The sequence below is a fragment of the Amia ocellicauda genome, chromosome 3 (assembly GCF_036373705.1).
Source record: "Amia ocellicauda isolate fAmiCal2 chromosome 3, fAmiCal2.hap1, whole genome shotgun sequence".
Classification (NCBI taxonomy): domain Eukaryota; kingdom Metazoa; phylum Chordata; class Actinopteri; order Amiiformes; family Amiidae; genus Amia; species Amia ocellicauda.
Window position 1 is genome coordinate 8114137 of NC_089852.1, and position 24939 is coordinate 8139075.

Genomic DNA, 24939 nt, shown 5'->3' on the forward strand with positions numbered 1-24939 from the left:
ATATTGCATCTTATTGCACTTTTGTTTCATTTTTCAAACTCCCATAGCTTGTTTCAAGTGAGAAGCCCTATATGTAACATATCACATAGATCTCTAATGAACAACACAAAATAAAAAGCTATTTTCTTGTACCACAAATTAATAGAATGTTTTCCATATAATGGTAATGTTATTATACATGTTATAGGTTATCTAATTATATTGTGTAATAACATTCTCATAGAATACATCATCAAGGCATGGGCCAAATTTAAAAAATATATAAAAGTGCAGATCCTCAAAAAGAGCAAGCATTTTCAAGTATGAACAGATCACAAATCTTAAACAACACAAGCTGGGTAAGTCTGTTTGCCAAATTAAACCCTTAGGACAGGGCTTCCCAACTTAATTAAATGTCAAATTTGTCTCTGAGCCACAAAATGCATTTATCACAAATACTAATTACTATGTGTGTTAATGTGGTTTATACTTTCAATTTAAGATGTTTCAAATAATTCAATCGTAGGTTTAATTTTATATTTACAACAGGAAAAAGAAAATACTAATCAAAAATCACCCTGAAAACCCCCTTTATTTATCTGTATGTTTTTTTGGGTTTTGTTTTTAATACTGTGACCCCAGCATTGGGAACCCACTGCTGCATAAAACAAGGTTTCATAAACTTCTCAAAAGGCTGTATATTTGTATGATGTTGATGACAACACTTTTCTTAAAAACATTTTGCATTCTGGCAGTAAGGTTGTTATCAGGTCAACAGAAAGTGGACAGCTATAGCTGGACTCCTCCATTATCTCAGCCCACACCTAGACAGACTGCTACTCCCACACACCTAATCTACGCTCTTCAGGGCACTCAGTCGTAAACATGTCTGCCAAGTATCACACATTTCCTTTATTAACATTTTTGTGATCCCTCAACTATCAGAGCAAAAAATTGAGCTGCTTAGCTTAATGCTAATTAACAACCACACTACTTAGCCTTACTAAATATAAGGATTTTAAACTTTGTTCATTTATAAGAAGACAAAGTACGCCATGCAGCCCCCAAACTACACAAGAACAGTGATATATTAACTTCACTTTACACTAAAGAGTAACAGCTGACTTGGAAAATTATAGTACATTACAGTATTAAATGTATGTTTTTCTCAATCCTGACTTTTGGTAACTTTTTCTGGTCTGTCTAAAACAGTGTTATTTCTTTATTTTTTCTACCTCAGCTCTGTACTATTATGAATCCATGTTATACAAATACAATGCCAAAATTCTCCTTAAAACAAAGGGACAACATTAAAACTAAGAATCGTCTTCCACACAATTGTATAGCACCAAATAAGAGTAGACAAATTATCCTAATAAATGTGTGCATTATTCCAAAAACTAAATAAAAGACTGGAGTCAGTTGGTGCATAAACATGCAAGAGAGAAAATCCCTATCTTATATAGTCAAACATTAACTTACAACTTTGACCTATTTGAGCTTGTGTTTGTTCAGTGAGCTATGCCTAAGTACGAGCCCTTCCTCTACTAGCGTACAACAATACGTTTCCATTTTTGCATTCAAAAGGTAGCCATTAATGCAGCTATACTACATATGGGGTGGCAAGTAAAAATGATGCACCATAGCAAACTGCACATGCGAATTGGAGAGAAAAACGGATGGGGCTGCATAGGCAAGTGTTGGGCAGATTGAAAGCACAGTTAGGTTTAGTCTCCCAACACACCCTCTTCAATACAGCCCGCAGGTCAAGTGTGGTGTGGGTGAGGCCCCCGAGGCCCCCGAGGCCGACCGCAGAAAAAGCACTACACTGATCTCCACAATAAGCAGCTGACAAACTTCATCTTCCTTTGCATATATCGCAGGGCTACACGGCAGCATGGGGCTGCTTTTACAACGAATTCCCTTGCATTGCATCTCAATGGTGCTACAAAATGCTGCTCAGATGATACAGCCAGCACTGACACAACATGTGTGAAAGCAAGCGAATCCGTTTCTTCTTTAGGCTGTATTCAATGTGACCATTCAGCGCTTTCACAATAATTGGAGCAGCTGTTAGTGTTAGTGTTAGTTAAGACATGTTTTCCTTACTCTGCATGCTTTTTTCCACATACAAATGAAAAGAGCCTTCATTTAAAGAAACACAATACCACATCCTTACCTTGTATAGTCCCCTTTAGCTTCCTGTAAGATAAAACAATAACAGAAAATCGCAATAAATTATTTAACCAAAACTACTTAAACATAACAATATAAACAGGCTGCCGGAGGATTAGCCATAAACGTACGTGAGCAATGCATGAGGAACAGTATGCAAATCCTGTCACACGAGTCTCCTTTTAATATGAAAATATAAACCTATTTGGCAACGTTAATTAACGTGCATATGCATTTCATAAGAAATCAACTTTGCGTCTTAACGTTATTGCGGTACAAACACATGTTCAAAATCAATCTCCACCGTTAGCGACCTTCTTATTCGTCCTGGTCAAGATCTGAATGCCCGGCAGCCCTCATACCCAAGTTGCAAAACTGTACAAGAGCAAAACGTACCTGCAAGGTGTAAGCAGCTAATTTGAAGACATGTTCACTTTCCACTTCGATGTCTCCCTGCGTGCCAAAAGAAAGGAAAATAAATGCCTAAAACCACCCGCTCCCTTGTGGTAGGACCTGTTTCACAACACGGCTACCAAACAGCCTGTGTCCGTCACCCCAGCTCTCCGTACCTCCAGGTCCCAGCCCGCTTCAGGCTCAACGACGACTGCAAACGCGGGGGAGACGAGGGGTTGCTTGAATACTAAATTATATTACCACTCCCCCTTTCTTGCAATAACATCCCAGACAACGTAAAGCAAACACACCTACAAAATCACTAAAATGCATTTTGTACTCTTAGTCTGAAGAAAACTGTTTTCAGAAACTAGCACTCTCCCTTGCACCCCTCCCTCTTGACTTGGTACATGCTAGTCGAACAGGTTTACCCGCACAGACCGATTCATTCTCCCACTCCCATATAACATTCTCTCTTATCAACGGCACTAATTGCAGTGCTGGTGTGGTATGATAGTGAAAATAGTTCAGAGCATACAGCAGTACAGTCGTATCAACAACTTTTTTTAACTAAATTGTTCCTCTGAGGCAGCACAGACAGGACTCCATTAATTAAGTAGCAGACAAGGGAATTGTTCTGGGGTGCCACATTTCTAGGTCATTCAATGGACGCCTGTGGACTGCCACCACACAGCCCTGACCTCACCATCTGCATCCAGTCTGTGGGGTTCATTAAAGAAACTAAATACACTATCAATGGAGCAGAGAAGATCAAGTCTGCTATATACAATGCATAACACTAGATCATGTTGTTTCAAATCTGACAAAAACACTAATCAGATGTAACCAATGTTTGCTAGGGACTAATGGGATAAACAAATAGAATGCTTTTTCTAGTCTATCTGCTTGAAAGTAAGTTATTTATTCATTATTTGTGTAGTGTAACTTTGCATCCTTTTTGGATTGGATAACTTCCATGTCAATGCATACAAATAAATACAAACTCCAACAGATATTCTGTCAGCATGGAACCTATTTCATTACTTCAATTTAACAATATATTTCTAATTGTAAATGTATAGAAGAACATTAAACCTTCTTCTAATAAAAGCAGGGGCAAGATCTTTCCTGGTTCTTAACTGTGACTTGCTATCTGGTTAACCCAATTAATTATCTACCAGATTGCGATGGGGTCATATTAATTAACTAATATTCTTTAGGGCTTTAATTTTGCTATGCATTACATTTCAGACAACTGGAATCTGTCAGTATAAAAAAAAACAACAACAAAAAAACAATTACATATTGAGCTTTGACGTGAGCCATTTTCCAGGTTTGAGGACATTGACCATTAATGCAGATCAGGGTATTGTGTTATTCTGTACAATATTATTCCCAAATCCACAGTTTAATCTTGATCTAATATAGCTTCACTGCTCTAATATAAGGATTATGGTAATAATTATTACACATAATCACTTAAGCATACTATAGAACAAGACAACAGTGACCATAACAAAACAACCTTTCAACAGGGCAACATGAATCAAAAGAGGGAATAATATCCTTACTAAATGTTGAATAAATAGCACATTTAAATATCAGACTGTGTAAAGGCAGTATGGAATGTAGCCAGGTTGTATTATGTTCTTTGGCTAGTTACTTTATGGTGTTTTAAAAGCAATGGAAAATAAATGAAGAGATATGCAGAAAACAAGCACCAAGCAGTTTCATGAAACATAGTGTAATGATGCCCCATGGCTACTGTTAAGTCCTACATTTGTTATCCAGGTTTACATGTATGTATTCCAGGTATGTCTGCAGTGATGCATGGAAAACAGCAACGTGCATCACAGCTAAATGAAGGGAGGAGTTTCTCCTTTGATTCTACTCTGTTTAATTGGGTTCAGTGTCAAAAACACTGAATTCAACTGTCAATAACATGCAAATTGTGCAAGGTTATGCTGAAACAATAGGTCCCTCACTTTTCATTCCACAAGGCTCTTAAGTTTTAAACAGATTTACATGGGTAGATTTTATTTAAATTAATACACTGTGAAAATAATACATTTCCCCCCATTGTTTATTGTGGTGCAAGTCAATAAATAATGTTACTGAGGATTAGGGAACTATTTAATATTATCAAAGAGTCAATGCAGCCATTGTGCAATAAGGAAGTGAACAAACATCTGGAGACAAAGAAACAAAGCTGCTTAGTGAAATCTCAAAATAATTGCGATGTGAGGAGTTACAGTTAAATTAAAAAGAATAACACGTACCAGGATACTTTCTTACAATGTTTAAGACAGTCACACTGTTAATGCCCTTCAAGTCAATAAGAGCTGGAGAACAGCCAGTGTTTGGACTAAAACTGCTCTTTAGTTTTTAACGGCTGTCTTCCCTAAATGCCATGTGTACAAAAGAACTCTTGGACCGCCAACTGCTTTTTTGGCGTTCCATGCTTCTTTTGGATGTGACCTCGTAAACCGTAAAATATTTTCTCCAGTGTAACTTCCAACGGCAGCCCATATCCAACTTGTTTGTGTAAAAAATGGCCAATCCTTTCACAGGATTGACCCACGGATCCTATCTCAACATTTAGCTCCAGAGTAAAACCAACACGCGCATCTTTGAATTCTTCAGACTACAATAAGCAGCACAGAGACGTTCAAGGAAAGCAGTTCCTAATTTGCAAACCCCATGCAAGTACCCGCTGTTTTCAGGCAATTTCTGAAGTCTGCCAACCACTTTTAATTTTAGGAAAATGTCTTCTACCTTTCTCGCTTCAACATCAAACAGTGTGTCTTTCATTAACATAACACAGATGTTACATTTTGAAGTAAATTCAATTTGATCTTATGCCACTTTTTAGCATTCATCATGTTGATTTCATTCCACAATAAAGATATAGTCACTAACATTTTAGCATCAAGAATACAGGTATTTTAGTGATAAGTAGATACAGTAGGGTATATAATCAACCTATTATAAGTTGACATAAAATATAAATACAGTAATTGATTATAAAATACTTTTATTTTGTGTATTTATATTATAATTAAACTACAATTAATAGTCAAAACCTACATTTGGATTTCTGGATTAAATGTGAAAGTTCACTTTTGAGATGTTTAAGTTTTGCTAAGTAAGAAAACAAAAATAGTACAGCTTAATAATACTCAAAAAACATTAGAAGACAATACAGACACATTAAAAACTTACATTGTAGATGGAAGATTTAGCATTTAGAAAAAATAATTCCACCGTCGTATTTTCTTTTAAGAAAGAAATGCTCTCAATGTAAAACCTGTAGAAATAAACAAGCAGAATACATTTGTTTCCTTGTTTAAATCAAACTCAATTAAAGCATAATTCAGCATCAAAGAAAAGTCACATCTGTTACAACAGCATGGGCTCAACTAAAATTAAATTCATTACTAATTTATCATTTAGTTTATCATAATTATTCGTTAAGATGAAAAACAATTTGTTTGCATTCTAATTTGATAAAAAGAAACTTAAGTGCTCAGATGTATGCTTTTAAGGCTATTTCCATCACAGGCTTGAGCACTGTCGACTCGTTGGTGCACCCTACTGGAAGTCATAAGTCACACAGTAAGTGGATTGCACGTTTCACAATGTTTTTAAGAAGAACATTTACAATTCTTTATTTATTTTGTTAGTTTACACTATATATTGCCCCCTGTACACCTTGTTGAATTATATCAGTTCTATACAGACATTTAATTGTAGGGTGTTTTCTACATATCTTAGAGACACATTGTCCCCCAAAAGGGACAAATGGTTCCTGTTGAGTCATCTCAAAGCGATCTCTACAAACTGTAGACAGATAACTTAGTTCATTGATACACTGCTTACCTGACTAGAAATTTCAAGGCAACAGGGCCTGGTTTCTTAGAAAAATCATGCTCTAGCACTCTGCGGTCCAGCTGCAGCCAATTGCACTGGCCTCTGAAGAAAACGAGAGAAGATGCAGGTTGTTTCATTAAGTCAAAAGATAGCAAAACCTTTTCAGTGAGACTCAGTATATTAGAAGAAACTCTGCACTGTCATTTTATAATAATGTTTGTTTATTTATTAACACACATAAATAAATAAACACATACTTTTTTGGATTTAGATGGATCTGTTAACTCCTTTTACAAGACCTCCTGAACACCTTTTTATTACACTTTTTATGAGTAAAGGAAGGTTTTATACAGAAATCAGATCCAAAAATATTACTGCAGGAAAAATAATGTTCTAAGTACAGGAATAGGAGCAGTCTGGCCTAACCAGCTTCAGCGCTACATACAGTAATCCCAAGCTCCACCCATATGAAGAGAAACAAAAACATTGTCTATTAATTTCTGTAACATTAGTAACACAGGCATAAATATATCTGCTGGAGAAAAGGTTTAAAACCTGTTTTCAGAGCTGTGGGTGTGGTCTCTGTGCACGCTTTACAAAACAAAATGTGTTTAAAATTAATTACTGGTTAGAGAATGAAGGTCCAAACTCAAGTCCCCAATTATATTATCAACCATGTTTTTTTACATAATGTAAAAATAATGTTATGTGGTTTTCCTGTTTTCAAAGACTTTATACTGGCATTACATAATCAGTCTGATAAGACAAAGGCAGTCCAGTATAAAAGCTAACTTTAGGTATCTGAGAAGCAGCTGCAGTAGTTTCTTTAAATACATCATATTTTTCCCCTGACTTCTCAGCTGAAAATAACATTTTACTTACGTGTCATCAATGAAGGTTATTCCAAAGTATTCCTTTTCTTTGAGGTTAAAATGGGATGAAACTAAGTCCAGTAGTTCCCGTGACAAAAGCTTGGGCTATACAAAAGGAATGTAAAAGGGATTCAAATGCTAAACAAGTTTACTGAATCTTAGCTCCATGCTAATTGTTTGACATTTAAATTGATTGTGTGGTCTTCTTGTGAAGAGAGACATATCAGGAGCACGTGTAAACTTAGAGAGGACTTTGAATTTGAAAACATTTCATTTGCTTTTTAAAGCTTGACTTGGCATTATTTTTGTTCATGGAGAATTTATTTTCTTCAATAGTTTAATATAAAAATGTTTCCTAAAGATATTTGAGTCCTTATGTAAAGTAAGCAGCTACACTCCACAGACAAGTTGTTCAATGCAATCTCATTTAATGTTTGTAACTGCAAAGTATTGCATGTATAAACCCTAGAAAAAAGCTATTAAAATAATAATATTCAGATGAATGTGAAAACAGGTATCCTACCTGAACAAGCAATTCCAGTTTCCTCTCATCCAGGAGATGCACCTGGCAGAGCCTGCCTTCTGTCATCTGCAAACACAAAAGCAGCACATCAATAGGACTGCACTGCACTGTGCTTCCCCATGAATATTCATTGTATTGAATTACTCCAGCCAGCACCTTAAAACAACAATAACCACCAAAAAACATCTGCATTTCTTACTAAATGGCTGAAATGTATTGATTTGCTTATTTAATTTCCTGGAGAAATCATTAACAGAGTTTACAGATTAATACAATTGATTCTTAATCCTCAGATATAAATGTATTGACAGTAACATCTGGTACAGTTAGCACTTTTACAGGTGTTTGTTTTGTGTTTTTTGACATTGTTGTCTGTTTGTTCTCTATAGCAATCATTAAAACAAATTAATTAAAGAGCTTTGCCTGGGAGAGGAAGACACCTGGCCTTACACAGTAATCAACACCCACAAGGGCACATCTGTGAGGTCTTTTCACAAAACACTAAATGAGCTATTGATTATTGAACCTGATACATGTCCCGAGGAGGAAAGTGTTATATATTTTGTATAGTATAAAGATAAGATGAATGGTTTGTACATAGATGAAAAAGGAAACATAAAAAGCAATAACTTAACATTAAAAAATCTCTTCAGGCTAATTGTCATTCCTTTCATTTAGGATCGCATTTCTTGAATGGGGCCTGCAAAATGTTAATGTTGATTCATGAGGTACTCCTCAGGAATTTGGGTAGGTTTAGCATTTTTATTTTTGCGATTTTAAGGAAAACATTAAATATCATATGAGTGCCAAGTGGTTTGGCTTTACTTACATAAAAAACATTTACTTATGAAAGACCAACAAGAAATGTACCATATAATAAAAATGTCTATGGTTGTGTGAACAACAATTTCCTGAGACACATTGTTCCTTCACCATAATCGAGATGTAATAATAGTTTACTATAGTTTGTTTTGCTATTTTTTCCTTGTGGTGAAAACCATGAGCAAAGTTCATGGTCCTATGATAAAACAGCATGCCACGTTATGATGCACTGAAATAAACAATTATAGCTGTAAACTATAATTCAGTTTTATTAGCAAAATGAAACCCTGAATAGCCTAAACTGATATTCGTTTGAATGTAACAGTAGTGCATATTTCATTCAGTTTATTAATAATGAATCAGCTGTGTGACAGCACCTTCAGTTGTGCATGGCAACAAAGTTATATGTGTGATTAAATACAAGCAACACACTACAATAACCCTGCACTGAATAAAACATAAATGTTTAGTTCAACTACACTGGATCACCATTCACAATTCAGTTAAGGGAGTTTCAAACAATGAAATTTCCCCCATTCATTCTGCTTGATTGTTGGAAAAAGCTGAAATTCTAAAACATATATTATTGATTGATGTGCAACCTGCACTTAGCACGCAATACTACACCAGGAGCATACACCTATGGCCAAGCTTTTTGTATCAGTATAATTTGAAAAACGTTTTAGATTTCCTTCTATACAAAAGAAAACCAGAAGTAGCTTTGGGGAAACTGCACACAAACATAACCACTGCTTTACATTTAATCTGCCTTAATAGAGAGAATTATTGGTACTCGTTAATGACATAAGATCCATTGTCTAAGAAGGGATTAGTCACTATAGTAACCCCTAAAGAGATTTTGGGGTTGCCCAATGGGTGATACGGTTTATAGTCATCAACACTTCATTGTTGCAAGCAAATTAGGTTACATAATCATAAATACATAACAAGATGTTTAGAATATGCTATAATAGTAACATTTTTTGTTTTCATTCCTCACATTTAAACTTCTCTACAATATGCCTCAGAAAGGCAACAAGTCTGACAAAACAGTACCCGAGTTATTATTTATATATAGGCTTTACATTTAATACAATTAATACAAAATAATAGATATCAGTGTTTACACAATTTTACATACATTTATAAAAACATAAAAGGACAGTGTGAAATATGCTCCAGTTTGTGCAATTGTCTTTGGCCACACATGTATTGGAATTTGCGATCTGTAACCTTTAAGAAAACAGGACCTCTAGGAAATGAAACAGATTAACTTTTAAGATTAAGAGCTGTCTCAAGGTTCCGGTTTGCTCATCATTCACTGTTATCTTAAGCATCTCCAAAGGCACGTTATGCTACCTCTTGAACCTATGGATAACCCTCATTCAATGATAATATTTTCCACATGTGGCAACCGTTTACCAAGTTTTCGGAATTGCTATTCAGATTCTGCTCTTCTACATTTGCAATGATTTGCCACTGTGAGGCAAGCCCTTTGACTAGGTCAACACCAACCACCCCTATCACATACAGTAACTGCCACAAGGTCGTCATGGCACTTAAACATACTTAAACTCACTTAAAAACACTTTTAAGTTAAGTACCATCACAGGTTACTTTACACTTTAAACTTTTCTATGCCCTGCACGACACAAGGTTTAATTATATTTTAAAACAACTCCTATTACCTTGCTAAGTAGTCCCCTAACCTATAAATTTACTTTCTATGCCATCACAGGTGTTGGAAAGACTTATTCTCTGCCATTTACTACGCCATGCATATCTTTCACATTGCATATGTTCTTCAGTTTGAGGTTTATGTTGTTACTCACTACACTGATACATAAAAAGGACATTGTTCAACAAAATGTATAGAAAGACAAACAACAAAGAGACAACACTGAGAATGCACATTCAGACAAAACAATTTATCCTTCTTAAGTGTTTTAAAGCAAATTAGTTTTACTTACAAGAGTGGCATCTTAAGACATTAAAATGCATTTAGATTAATGATTAAATTGTGTAAGTGTTTTTATTGACCTTACATATCAGTGGTGGACTTTTTTCTTTACCTTAGCTGCAATTTGATCAGAAAATAGAGGTTGACACTCTCATTTTTGTGAAAAAGTGCCATGTGATCTTTAATATCTGTGAAACAGATAGGTCATTGGTTGAAGGCCTTTGCTTAAAGGGCAGGCACTTCAAAAGTAGCCTCTATTAACACCATGCTGGTTGAATTGTGACCTAGGGGTACAGAGCCCCCTTCCATGTCACCAACACCACAGACTGGCACCAGGTCTCGTTAAGCTTAACCTCTCTGGTCAATAATGATCAGTTGATTAAAACTCTGACCTTCAAGGCATACATTCCTTTGTAACCACTGGCTACAGGTTCGATTTTAAACATTCCCTTCATATAATCTTTAATAACTATCTACTAATAGATTAATTGTTTCTTCAGATTTTTGCCTGCAGTACAAAACATGCTTAATATCCTTGAAAAATTTACAGTTTAAACAAAATAAAAGAAGACAACAAGCAATGAAAATAAAATGTATCCTCACACACCTGGGATCTTTTTATTGTGACCAATTTGCAAAAGACCACTTAATGCTCTGTAAATGTCTGTTATGTCTGGGTACAGACAAAGCTAAATTTGATGTCATAAGAAGAAATACTATTTCCTGTGGGATTATTATTTAATAAAATATTTAAAACTTGAGCTCTGTTTACTATTATATTTGGTGGGGCCCACCAACCTGTTTTTTACATTATGAAAAGTATGTAGCAGTTAAATCAATTATTAAGTTTTTAAATTGTTAGCCTTGATAATACTAATGTTAAGTTATTAAATATTAATGTTAACCTAGATTCTACATACCCAGCTTGGAAAATATGATAAACAAATGTGTTTCACATTAGCACAATCAAACCAGGTGTTATTTAAATAAAACACTGTTTAAGATATATTTTGTATAAATGAAAATGTCTAAAAGATCTTTAGTTTTTTATTTTTATTATCATGGGTTCTTTTGGACAGATTATACATAAAGATCAATGTTATCAGTAAAATGTGTTTCGTAGTGATTAGTGAGAATCGAAGACTGCACTGGACCAGGCAAATGAGTCCATGCAAATATTAACAGACAGCTTATGACAATAGTAGTGTACTGTGAAAAAATATGCATCAACTTCAGGCATCCCAGTGGTCTCTGTAAAAGTTTCAGACAGAGCCCAATTTCCATGCTTGGTTTCAAACTAAACAAGAGCTCAGATCAAAAGGCGGCTCAAACAGCTTACTAATGAGTTCCATGTGTCACAGACTGCCTTCTGTTCCAAGAGTTTTATAAGATTAAGAAGAAAACACCCTGTCCTGAGTGCAAGAAGCCTGGAATGTGTTATTATTATTTTCCAGTCAAAGTAGCTTCTGTTCTCCTAAGTATGATCAGTGTCATTTGAATATGTTTCTTATGAAACAGTAAAAAAAAAATCTGACATGAATTCCATTATATCTTAACGGTATTAACTGAGTGATCTGAGCGGTCCCACATAAAACCATATGCACAAATCCAAATGCATATCACTCCTCACCAACATTTACATAGCTTTTCCCTAATGGGCAAATCCTAAAACAGAGAACCCAATACGACAAAACAATAACAAAACAGCTCTGCAAAGCATGTTTTTATATGCTTGAGTAATATAATTAAAGCATCTATAGCCCATCAGATCCCTGAAGAATACCCAGATGCAGCCAGGGCAAGGCACTGCTTGTTATAATAGGACCACAGAACTAGACAGGTGCACACATGGTTCCTTTTACCATAAGATAGCATGTTATTGTGTTTCCAGTTACATATAGCTCTTCTATTCATTTTAAATAACTGTATGTCACTCACTGACTGGCATATTTTGGTGTTATTTAATACTCCAGCTTTAATAAACTGCACAGTTTATCAGTGTGTTGCCTACAGTAATAAATGCTAATCCACGGGTGAAGAAATTAAGGACCAGCTGACAGAATGCAAATATTACATTTCCAATCATAGATGTGATTGTTCTTTACTAAGCTAACCAATTATTTAATATATCTTACTGAAAATTTCTCTAACCTACTTGTGAGACCGAGATGTGGGGAGGTAAAGTAGTTCTCCGACACCCAATAGTGAAGCAGTCAATGTCTATGCCCCACCTATCCACCTAATTTTCTGACAGTTTGCAAAGAGGTTGCTTCACAGCAGACATGTTGCTGGAATAGCCCTTACAGAAAACAACAATCTCATTATATGCAGCCCATAACATGCCAAAAACACACAAGACATAATATGAAACAAGGAGAAAGAAGAAAATATGTACACATTCAGACAATTCAAGTTCTTCAAATGCACAAAAACTTTCTGGTGTATTAAAGTTTACTTCAGTTGTGGATTTAAAGAGCCGTGTAAAAATTCCATACATTCCTTTTACCGTTTTCTAGTTGGCATGTGAACAGCATTGCTGCAGTCATCGCCTGGAGTGCTCATCACAGAAAAGACCAGCAGTTTTCAAATATTCAATGTTCAGAAATTCTGCTATATTTTTTTATTTTTATTTTTATTATTGTTTGTATTGGTGTTGTAGATCAGTTATTTTCTGTGATGTTATAATATGTTAAATAGCAAATAGACTTTATGGTACACTAGCATCTTTATCAGAATCAGATTGTTGGCTTGAAGACACAATTCCCAATTGAAAAAAAAAAAAAAAAGAATTCTTTGATGGTTGTTCTACCTGATAAACCTCCCCCAGCCCGCACCACGTCCTCACCAGCTGCTGGCAGCGTCTCACTCTCTCTGTGTACCATTTCCTCAGAGTTGTGATCGTTAGGTCCCATACAAACTGGCTCCCACTGATCAAAAAATCTTCGACTCCACACATAAAACCCGAAGCCATCACTTTTCTTCTTATCCCTCCACCGTATTTGTGGAGTAAAAAACAACAACCTGGTGCCTCCTTTCAGAGCTGATGTAATTTCAGCAGCAGCGTCTCGCTTATAAGCGAAGGGCAGGGTGGTGTAAGGAGCCAGGGTCAGACTTTTAAACAAACTCCTCTTTCAGCTTGCTTCCTGGGCCACATCCAAGACATACCCTCAAAAAGTGTGCCGGAAGGCTGGCCAAGAGCTGCTGTGCTTCAGCCCTTTGCAGTCACAACTCCGATTGGAGCTCCAGTGCTCCCTGGCCACAAATCTCTGTCAAGCCCTGTGTTCACTGCTGCTGCTGCGGCTGCTGCTCCTACTGCTTCTGCTGCTATAATCTCGCTGGCTCCTCATATTTAATTCTTCCCAATTTCTCAATTTCCTGCCAACTCTCCACATATAGGCAGAGCCTTCTCTCACAGAGAAACTACCTCAAAGCAGATTGTTCGTGTGCCTTTCCCTCCAGTCAGAGCTTTCTGCAGACAAAATCCAAATCATTTCATCGATGTGCTGTATGACTGCTGACACCTCAGAAAGGACCCTGTGCATTTTAATTGCAGCATCCTCGATTTATTTTACATGCAACACAGTGAATATACGAAATGGGATTGCAAAAATACTAAAGTTGTCATAACACTCTTTGCTTCAGAATATATTTTATTTCTATGAATTAATTTCAGTTCTGTTTGTTCACTGTTCTGATTGGACTTTGCTTTTGAAAGCTGAGGTCTTTGCAGGGTGATTTGTTTTTGTCCTTATGAGAGCTGTACTTTACATAGTAAGCTATGAATCTCCACCCTTCTTCTTCCACTATAAAACTATAAAAGCTATAATTAGGAGAAGGTCTGTGGCTTTAGTGTGCTGTTCGATGACTAATGGGACACTACATCCACATTAACTGTTCTGGAAAAGTAAATTACAGTAAAATATAATGAATAAAAGGCCAATAGTTACTTATTACGGTATGTTAACTTGGCTCCAAGTGGCAACACATCACATTTATGATTTATGAGTAAATAATGCTTCTCTGCAAGTGAGAGGCTGAACCTGCTTCCTTATGTTAAAAACATGCATGCCTTAAGCTTTCCAGTTTCTCACAGTATTATAGTGCATTTCAAAATGACTGTTCTATGATGAAAACTATTAACTTTACATGATGTGATCAGTTGTGCATTAATCAAAACTATAACACAGCTAAGACAAATTAAACAAACCACCTGCTGACAGACTTGGCACAGGCTGCGGTATTTGTCAGGATTACTGAGGTGCTTCTTAAGAGCTTTGTTGGTAAGCTCACTTAGTGAGTTCTAGGGTCACATACAAACATCATAAATATAGTGTAGCACTAAGAAAAAAAAATGGAAATGTTATATTTCCAATGCCCATTTCATACTAACTGCATAGCACTGTAAAAATAATCTACAAGCGGGAACTAAAGCAATATATGTTCTATATTCTGGATTGTATAGTCCATTTTATTTGTTTTTACAAATTACATTTGGACAGATAAGGAAAAGCAAAGAGTACAGCAAAAAAATAATTTCAAAGGCAGAATTTCTGATATAAAAGCCACATTTAAAAAAAAAAGTTAATCTATTGGCAAACTACAGCAAAAAGGGAGGTCTTATAAATAGTTAGGCAGCACATCATCTGGAATCAATATCCTGTTGTTTCTCACTATGATTTTAAATTAGTCTATACTCTGAAAGGAACACAGAAAAACAATATAAAACTAAAATAAATTGATATAATAGTCCTAGAGGATGCGTCTTACAGTGAATAGAAAAGTATGATTGTGGAGGAGGAATATCACAAATCCTTTTACTCTGAAATCTACTCTACCAGCCTTTCATGAAAGGACAGAAGAACACCGAACACATATTTTCTGAAGAGAGCAGAGCATTATTAAGCATTAGTTACAAAACCAAACTATTTTATATAATTCACTGAGATGATAGAAGACATTTCTAACAACATGAGGTTTAGGGAGATCAAACCTTTTCAAATATCTCTGGGCCAAACGGCCTCTTCTCTATGGTCGTTTTGTATACACGCCTTTACCTGTAAAAGACGAGACTGAAAACAAAATTGAATTGTGAATCCAAGCACTGCAGGGCTTTTCCAAAAGTTATTAATAATTGAAAGCGTATATGAATGAGCAGCAGAGAGCAATATTTCCCCTGTCATTCTCCAGATTTCAATAAGAAAATAACTTCATAACAGAATCTGAAATACTGAACTATTCCACATGAATCTAGAGAAGAAGTAGTAATAGTAATTTGTTGACAATATTAATTATCTTCCCCTCTGCTGCGCCAGAAGACTTGCTGTACCCGCTCTCCACTCGCCTTCCTCCAGATCCCACTCCTTCTCCACCCTCGCTAAGTTGTGGAATGACCTTCCTTGTGTCGTTAGCAAATGCCAGGTGGTGGTCAGGGACTGTGCTGTATGGCCTTGGTGCCATATACCTGACTATACCTGTAATACTACAGCCAAGATCTCCTGCACATCTCCGCACTTTTATCCATCATCTGATTGAACTGATATGCTCCCTTGTGCTCCTGATTACGTATGTATTTTAGTACTTTTAATAATTTGACTGTAGCTACTTCTGTACCTATGGTTACCCAACCCCTTGGCACACACCTGTTTTAGTTAATTTGCACTGGGATAATAATGATACTTGGTGCACTGGATATATGTTTTAATCAGCTTCTAAAATGCGGTTGATTAACAAGAACATAAAAATGATTCCACTGACAATAACTTAATTCAACTGAGAACAAGAAGTTCAGCAATTATCATAATTAAAATATTCCGTGTCACAGAAAGACTTCACATTTCGCCAGATATCCTAAAGACAAAAATCAATATTAGTCCTAGCTTTAGTTAGACAGTTAAATCAATATGTGTAGAAAGCCGCACTGAAAGCAGATTAGCTATTGTACAAAGTAATGGACTTACGTACAATAAAGCACAATCTCAGCATTTTAGATCCAGGGATGCCAAGCTAGCAAACAGGACTTACTTAGATCCACCACATCTACTCTTCTCGCACAAACTGGTAAAAGTACAGGCTACTGTATACTAATCTGCCTCTGTGGAAGTTTGCGTGTTGATGTGTGCGTGACAGTATGGTGGAAGGTCCGAAGGGGCGTTTCTAACTCCCACCATCAGAACAGATGTAAAAAGCAGTACATTCAAAATTTGTTATACATGCATCGCTTTTTAGACTGATTTTGTTTTGAAATCTTTCAAATGAATAATAGAAAAGCTATTCCTGTATGTTAGAACAAATCACAAAGTTGTGTAATTTTTAAAGATTTATGTTCAATGATTTATTTAGCAGCCATATGATCCATATTGTGGCTTCCCTTCATTGTGGCTACTGTGTCATTTTAGCATTATTGTATTTTGATGAAACGCCAGACTTATATGATTTATTGATATAAACAAATATTCCATTGCATTATTTTGACCTTTGACCTCACCCATACAGGCCCCACTACCCAGAAATACCTTGCCAAAGCCCAGAATCATTGCAGTGGCTTCCCAGCGGCAATCTGTGGTGGGGGGGTAGTCTGTAATCTGTGGAGAAGGAGGCGAAAGCAATTGCAAAACATGACAGGAGAGGTGGGGTAAATTACAAATCCCTTCATAACCATTCATTGGATGTTTTTGTTTATTTAGTATCAAAAGCCTGTTTTCCAGCTGACTATCTGGCATTTGAGTATTGTTGGATTAAAGTGTGTTCCCTGCAAGAGCCATCAAATGACAACTGCTATTAAAAAAAGTTTTGTTTTTCCAGAGTTTCACTTCTAAATACTCTAAATATGTCTTACTAACTAAGAATGAAACCTGGTTTGGAAATACCTGTACCAGATCTGTGCATATAAAAATAGGATGGAGACAAATAACTGCTCAGTACATCACTGTCTTGTACTTTTTTCCGCTAAACATCCCCATTGGAGTCAGAGCAGAAAAAGGAATGAAAAAAAAAATCCCCTCTGAAACAGGGTTGGAAATGACTAAAACAATGTGATATGCATCAAACAAAGCAGTTCTGGGATAAATAAATACACTCCTATATTTAAGAAAGTAAAAACACTACAACACAGAGATTAACTTTATATAACATCACAAACTAATAACAAAAAAAAAAAAATGTTTGTATTATTAGTTTATGTTTAATTTTGTAAGTTAAACATCCAAATAGACAGTTAATACAGGGATAACCATACATTTGTTTAACAATTAAAAAATCAAAATAAAATAAACTGGGAGTCAGTTGCCAACACTTATTCTACATTGCTTTATTTCACCAGTAGGATAACTTCCCCAATGATAGCCCTAACAAAGCCAAAATCCCAACATTTGAAGCTATTCTCCATCCACATCTCGATGCGTCTTAAGTAGCTGAGAAGAAATGCACCCCTAGGTTACAGGGGGATGTCAAATATAACCCTATATGATCCTTACATTTATTTATTTATTTAGTGCCAAATGTGTCTAAACTGGTACAACTATTTATCAAAAATTCCTCTTAAAGAAACCATATCAGTGTTCCTACCTTCACCCGTACTCCTAATGAGCTCGACACTCTAAGAGAACCCTCCTCTCCTCTTTGTAAAGTTCTTATGATGACTGTCTTTCAGGATTAGTCAGATCTCAACTCTCCCTTTTCAGTCACCGCAGTTTTACACCAGCTGGCCTGAGTCCAGAAACTTCAACCACCCAAATCTGGTGTCAGTCCTTTTTGAATATAGTGCTAGGCATATTGCAGATGATGTTATGCTGATTATTGTAATTCACCCCTAAACAAAATACTCAAATGCATGTTAGAATTTTTTATCTGATGTAAGACTTCATACCAGGAGATACGGGAGAGAAAACATTTCTTTTTATTGCTCCTATAAATTGCTTGAAAGAAGGAATGTAGGCCTTAACTCAGTTATGAAAGACATGCCTGCTCCCCCCTTACTCCAGTACAGAGACACATAATCTATTAATTTAAGCTGTTTGAATATTAACAATGTTGACTAGAGCAGCTGTGCCAGAGACCAGCAGGTCACTCTCATACATTTCTGAGAGAATTTATTTACACGCAAAAAAAATCTAATTCTAAAAACTAACTGAAACAAACAAACAAAAATAGGAAAAAATTATTTACATAATGGAGTTTTAAAAAGCACACACACCCACCAGCTACAGCAAACTAAATCTATAGTGCTGTTCAACACTAACCCAATTTTGTTAAAGGTTTAAAGGCACCTGGGGGACATGGGAGTTTGAAACTACATTAGATTTGCTCGCTGCAGACCCAAGGTCACACACAGAGCTTGTATCCCAGTGGCAATCCTTTACATTGTTCAGAAACATGTGGCTTCTTCTGGAAAGCACACACATTACTAACAACCTGGATCACTGAGGAATGAAGTGAATACAGCAGAAAGAAACCCAGGAACCAATATGGACCAGTTAGATATATTCAATGGTTCAGTATCAATATCTGGTTGATATGATCCATTTCAAAGCAATAGGCTAGCATTTACAGTATGGTACATTATATATATATATATATATATATATATATATATATATATATATATATATATATATTAATACAGAACACAAATGCAGCAATACAATGCTTCTTTACCATAACATTCAAACAAAGGGGACCTGTGAGAACCAGTAAGGCATCTGATATCGGGAAGTAACTCGTATCAGAAACATCAAATATACAATATTAAAAAAACAATTGTCAACACGCTGGGGAATATGGTAATTATAAAAGCACTGTATGAATCGAGGCTCAAAACCCAGCTTGACCATAATGCACATGTTAATGGAATTAAATATGAATACACACAGGAGCATGCAGAATACATTGCCAAAGACTGCAGATTGTGCCACCAGCAGTCCCCAGTTCATTCACTGTTAAAGGAGAATCTAATAATAATAAAATACACTGGAGATAAAAGCTGTTCACAGGCACAAACAAAATTACACACCTGACAGCTTTTTAAGTCAGAAATGTCAAAAGTGTTATCATATGTCACAAGTCACCCCTTGGCATGACCACGTGTACAGCACACTTTATCCAAACTAACATGTGTTAAGTGTCAGAATGCAAACAGTAACTTTATACCTACGCTTTATTACATAATCCCTTCTACGAAATTGCAATTCCAAGGTACATCTTGCTACTGTTTATATAATCTCATAATGTAAATGTCATCTCTCCACCCCACCCCAATCTTTGTGCTCAACTGGGAAGAGCATCCTGGGAGGAGAAAGCCCACTGCAGAGAGCGTGCAGTCCTTTTCTGCCACAACTGAAGAGGAAAACGGCAAGTTGTTTATTCAATGAGGCAGCAGCTATAGCCTGAGAGGGGTTTCTTGCTCTTCCTGTTTTGCAGCCTTCTACAATATGCTTCTTAGAACCTGCTAGGCTTCAATGTCACCCTGCAACCGTTAGTCCTGAAAGGAGTTCAACTGCTCTGACACCTGTCCATTACCTTTCACGAAAGAAAGAGAACCATCAACTTTCATTTGTCCATTGGTCTTGTGGTTTTACCTCCATGAAAAATCTATACAACATGGTCAAAAACTCACCCTCGCACAACTTTTTGAGCTAAATACTCAAGAGGCACCCTGTGGGTACATAAACAATTTTTCCAATGGGTTCAAACACACTCATAATACTAAGAATTTATATTACCTATACATTTTAGAATAATGAACTTACCATTAAGATTATATTATGTAGTAGTAAAAGTTATGGAAAAGCCACCATCTGCTGATAATGGATTCTACACCAGAACTGTAACACTAATTAGAAAGAAAAACACAGAAAAATGCTTACAGTCCCAAACCCCAATGCATAGAACACCTCTGGAATGACCTGTCAGGAAGAGACAGCAGAGACCTACTTCTCTTGCAGCATTAGAAACTGCACCGTGGAAAGAACGGTACAGCATTACTGAAATTATCTAGCAAAAGGATGAAATCCCGGGTGCGTCTGCATCCTATTAAGCACATTGGGAACAGCTGTCTTTTGTTATCTGTGTTATGTCCAACACGTGTATTAATATAGTGTATAAATACTTAAAATTTTAAATCATGGTGGCCTTTTCTTGCCTGCAGCAGTATAGCCGATGTAATGTTAATTAGGCCTACTTTATATAATTTCTTACCTACTCAGGCTTCCTATACTCTAGTAAACTCCTATATTCTAGAGAAGAGACAACAAAGAAACAAGTAGGCCTGGAAAGTTGGCTCCTAGCAAGAACAAAATGTATGAGTACATCCCAACAGCCGCCAAGCTGCTAAATGTTTTTACCACTGGAGAAAATATTTCCTGAGTCTTGATAACCATTTACTGAAAGTTTCCGAAATAAATGATCAAATCACTTTCTCCCATGAAGAACTTAGAAAAAAAAAAAAAAGATCCCATCGCTCAGTGATTGTATTTTTACTTTGTATGGAGAATGGATACATACCACAACCCTCACATAAACACAATTACTCCTGAAGACTTTCAAACCATAGTACATGTATCCTGTGAGCACTACTAATATTCAGGGAATGCTCAATACATTTAATTATCTAAACGTATTCACACCCTTCATTTGAACCAATGATATTCTGTGTATTCTTACTCAAACTACACTTTTTTTTTTCAGTGCTGAACATTGATTTGTTTTAGAGAAAATTGCAAAGATTACAGTTGAGTTCAGATGTGCAAACATCAGGTGTGTGTAAACTTTGGACTGCCACTGCATTGATTTCCATTGGTTTTACAGAAGTAAGGATGGCAGTATTTCACTAGAAATAAACTGATATTTCTTCTACCTCACATACATTAGTTTATTGAAGTACATTTTTTATTTGGATGTTTTTTCTATTTCTATAAAGACTTTTGTAGAATTGTATTTAAAAAATCTTTCAAACAGGATTTATTTTTTAGTGCTGAGCACTGTACAGAAATTCAAGAGAATTTACAACGTTGGATTAAGCCTGATAATAAGAAGCACACCATTTGCTTTCCCAGAGATAAAAGCTTTTCAAATATGTATAAATGGCAATGAATTGTAAAAAATAGCCTCTCTTGCACCAGTGCAAAACAAAACATTTTAAATTCTCAGAAACAGCTGTACTGACAACACCACTGCTGTTTGCTAACCCTTTCCCCAATACATTATTTACAGTAATTCATGACATATTCTGCTTGTCCAGATATCAATTCTTAAAACTCAAATTAATTTAACAAACACCAGACATATTTACCATGGTGCTATAATTAATACAAAGATATCAGTGATCTTATTTCTATTAATAGTTATTTTGACAGAAACTCCATTCTGAACTTGTTCCTATTTTGAGCTAGGATGAAAAAAATAAAAATCATTCCACAGTCAAGTTTTATTTCTTATACCTTCTGAATCACCAAAAATAAAATGACTTATATACACCTGACATTTGCTTTTCGTATAAAATGCTAATACTGTTTATTCTAAGATGTTATTTACAAAGGCTGTATGCGGCACATGCCCACTAAGCTGTCAAGCTGTCAGATTCACTTGTCTTTGTGTCAAGGCTAGTTCACAGTGTAATGACAGTTCCAAAGAGAGAAAAACATTGCATTTATTGGCACCACGATAAAAAGTTTGACACCATATGTGTTTCTGACATGACTGGGAAGCCGCTGTGAGGACACGTGCCTCCTGTTGCCCGTCGACAGGCCTGCAATGTAAAAAGGGCAGTGGCCGCACTGGGTATTTATTCCAATTCTCTTCATAGCTGCGATTCCACTTTGATATAGTGTATTACTGTAAATGGAACATTTTCTAACTTGGACATTTTGGGCTATTTTAGCATGATGTGGACAAATATGGTTAGCTGGATAATTTTGAAAGTCATATTACAAGTTCATGCCTAGTTAATGAAAATAAAAAAAACTAAAGTAAACTAAAACCCTTCACTATTGTAAACAATTAATTATTTCTAGTCAGTATTTTGGCATGCTCTGTGCCTGTTAATGTGGTTTATATAGTACATGCTATAATAATACAGACTTAAAGCAAATCAGTTTGAATAGAATTAATAATTCTAAAAACAAAGAACTAGACACTGCTAACAAGGCTTCTTCAGAGCAGGAAATCCTAACTAGAGTCCACTAAAATAGGGTGTTTTTGTTTGGCTTTGGCACCACATTTAGACTTATTCCACTGTAGATGAATACATAAAACAGTAAGAAATGAACAGAAGTGTACAAAGATATGCTTAAAAAGACTGGTGACTGTCTTTGGTGTACGACACCATGCTGCCGGTAACAAATGGAGCCCTGAGCATTTTAAAATACAACATGTCACTCCTAAGTGACTAATCTCCTTTCATCTTAACTTGCCTTCCTGTTTCCTTTGTCTCCATATTCTCTCTATGACTGTACTGCAATGTGAGTTACTGTTAAAAATGTGAAATAATGAAACAGTAGCAGAGGATACAGATTGTGTGTTCCAATGTTTCCTCTTTGTTTTTACTGAACCTTCAAAATAGGAGGTAGACTCTGAAAGTGTAGCAAATGGTGGTCTACAAACCCTGACATGTAGTCACAAGCCATCGCTGGTGGGGTCCTGCGATAAAACACTAAATATATAAAGAGAAAAGGAGAGCTCTGTATCTCCCCAGCTACACTGCGAAAACTCTTTTGTCAAGCTTTGATGTAGGCATGGGGGTATGACGACTTATTTTTTTTGGTACATAAATGAGCCTGAATTCTGATGTGCCACTGCATCCCCTTTGAAATGTCTGTTAGGACTGGGATTTAAACTGAGGGCTTCTGCTACATCTGGAACCATGCTTAAGCTCCTGGAAGGCTGTGGACTGTAACAAATATTTTGTGTCTTTTATTCAAGAACCTCACTGGAGAAGACATCCCACTATGCTTGGCACTTCAAAAAGTATACACATTTCAGTTGCACAGTACATGCCCTTGAAAGCCAAGTCTCCAGACAATTTAAGTTTTGGGCATTTACACTTTGTTTCATTTTTTTTTCCTTGGGAAAATCTGAGCACTTTGACTTGCTTTTGTATACAAAACATGGACCTCAGAGTTCTGCAAAGAAAGATACGTGTTTAGTGGGCAGTTTTATTTAAAGAGATTGGAAGCTGCAAATTCCACTTTCCAAGCTGCACAGCAAGGCCGACAGGGTGTTGGACTCTCATAACATTTACTCTGATTATAACTTAAGGTTTCTATACCATATATCCATCACTAGAATCTATAATGCTAAACTGCTTATCAACTCTAAGTCACAAGTGCAATTTTAAGAAGTATATTTTAGTAACTCTTAATGCTACAGTGTCTGAGCCTTGGGTAAGCTTCAAAGCCACCAGCCATTGTCTCTGAATTTAAGTTAGGTTTGAACTTTTCTCCTTTGGCCAGTACAGCACACAGAGATCAGTGAGTCCTATACATTATTTAAAAAAAAACCTATGAAGATTTTAATTTTGTCATTACTACACTATAAATGAAGGCAACTTAAATTATTTATTAGAAACAATACAATAAACAAACTATGCTGTACAATGTAGATTGTTCAATCTAATAATGGTTTTGATAGCCAAGAATACAACATATGCAAAATCATATACCAAGCTGCATATTTACATGTTTTCCCTTAACATGTTGCTCAGTGTCAGAACAGTCGTCTTCCAACGTACATCCATACATGTATTCACCGATAGACTAGGTTATCCCCCATCCTCTCTGATAACAGACTTACTCTGAAGGCTGAAAACCTGTTTATCACATGCCTTTCATTGGGCTTGATTTAAAAACACACAGTATTTCAATTTGGAATAAAGCCAACATCCTGCTGTAGAGAGTCTCAAACATTTTCCCTTTTCAACCTTTCCTTTATTTATTTATTTAATTTTGTACTAGTCCTGTAGCTTAAGTACCAAGCATTCTCCTTCTTCCTGTAAATCTATATACTATGCCTTAAGGTATATTGAGTGTCTGGAGCTTTTAGCTAGTTTCCTTCTTTAACAATGGCTATAATTACTCCTTTGAACTGGGCTTTACTTCATCTCTGCAAATCTGGGACATAATGCAATTCAATGGTAATGTATCTATACCACCAGGAAGTATTATTTTGAAAAATTTCAGCTTCTTTACTCAACTGCATAAAGGGGCTGAAACAGTCATTACCTTAAGAATATTAGAACATTTGTTCACCATCCACTTCTAATTCTTTTCAAACATTATCAATATATTATTTTTCACCCATTTTTAAAACATGACTTGAACATGGAACATAAATAATGGTGTACTGAATACAAAAGA

At 35.9% G+C, this 24939-nt stretch overlaps 1 protein-coding gene across 1 annotated transcript in view; it reads right to left on the reverse strand.

Moving 5' to 3' along the window:
- Positions 1-24939, reverse strand: part of frmd4ba (FERM domain containing 4Ba) — a 51174-nt gene that overhangs the window by 18286 nt on the left and 7949 nt on the right. The window contains exons 2-7 of the mRNA XM_066698031.1: positions 7813-7878; positions 7300-7394; positions 6427-6519; positions 5770-5854; positions 2551-2607; positions 2159-2181 (exon numbers count right to left, since the gene is read on the reverse strand). Coding sequence (XP_066554128.1) covers positions 2159-2181; positions 2551-2607; positions 5770-5854; positions 6427-6519; positions 7300-7394; positions 7813-7878 — 419 coding nt within the window. The remainder of the gene's footprint in view (positions 1-2158; positions 2182-2550; positions 2608-5769; positions 5855-6426; positions 6520-7299; positions 7395-7812; positions 7879-24939) is intronic.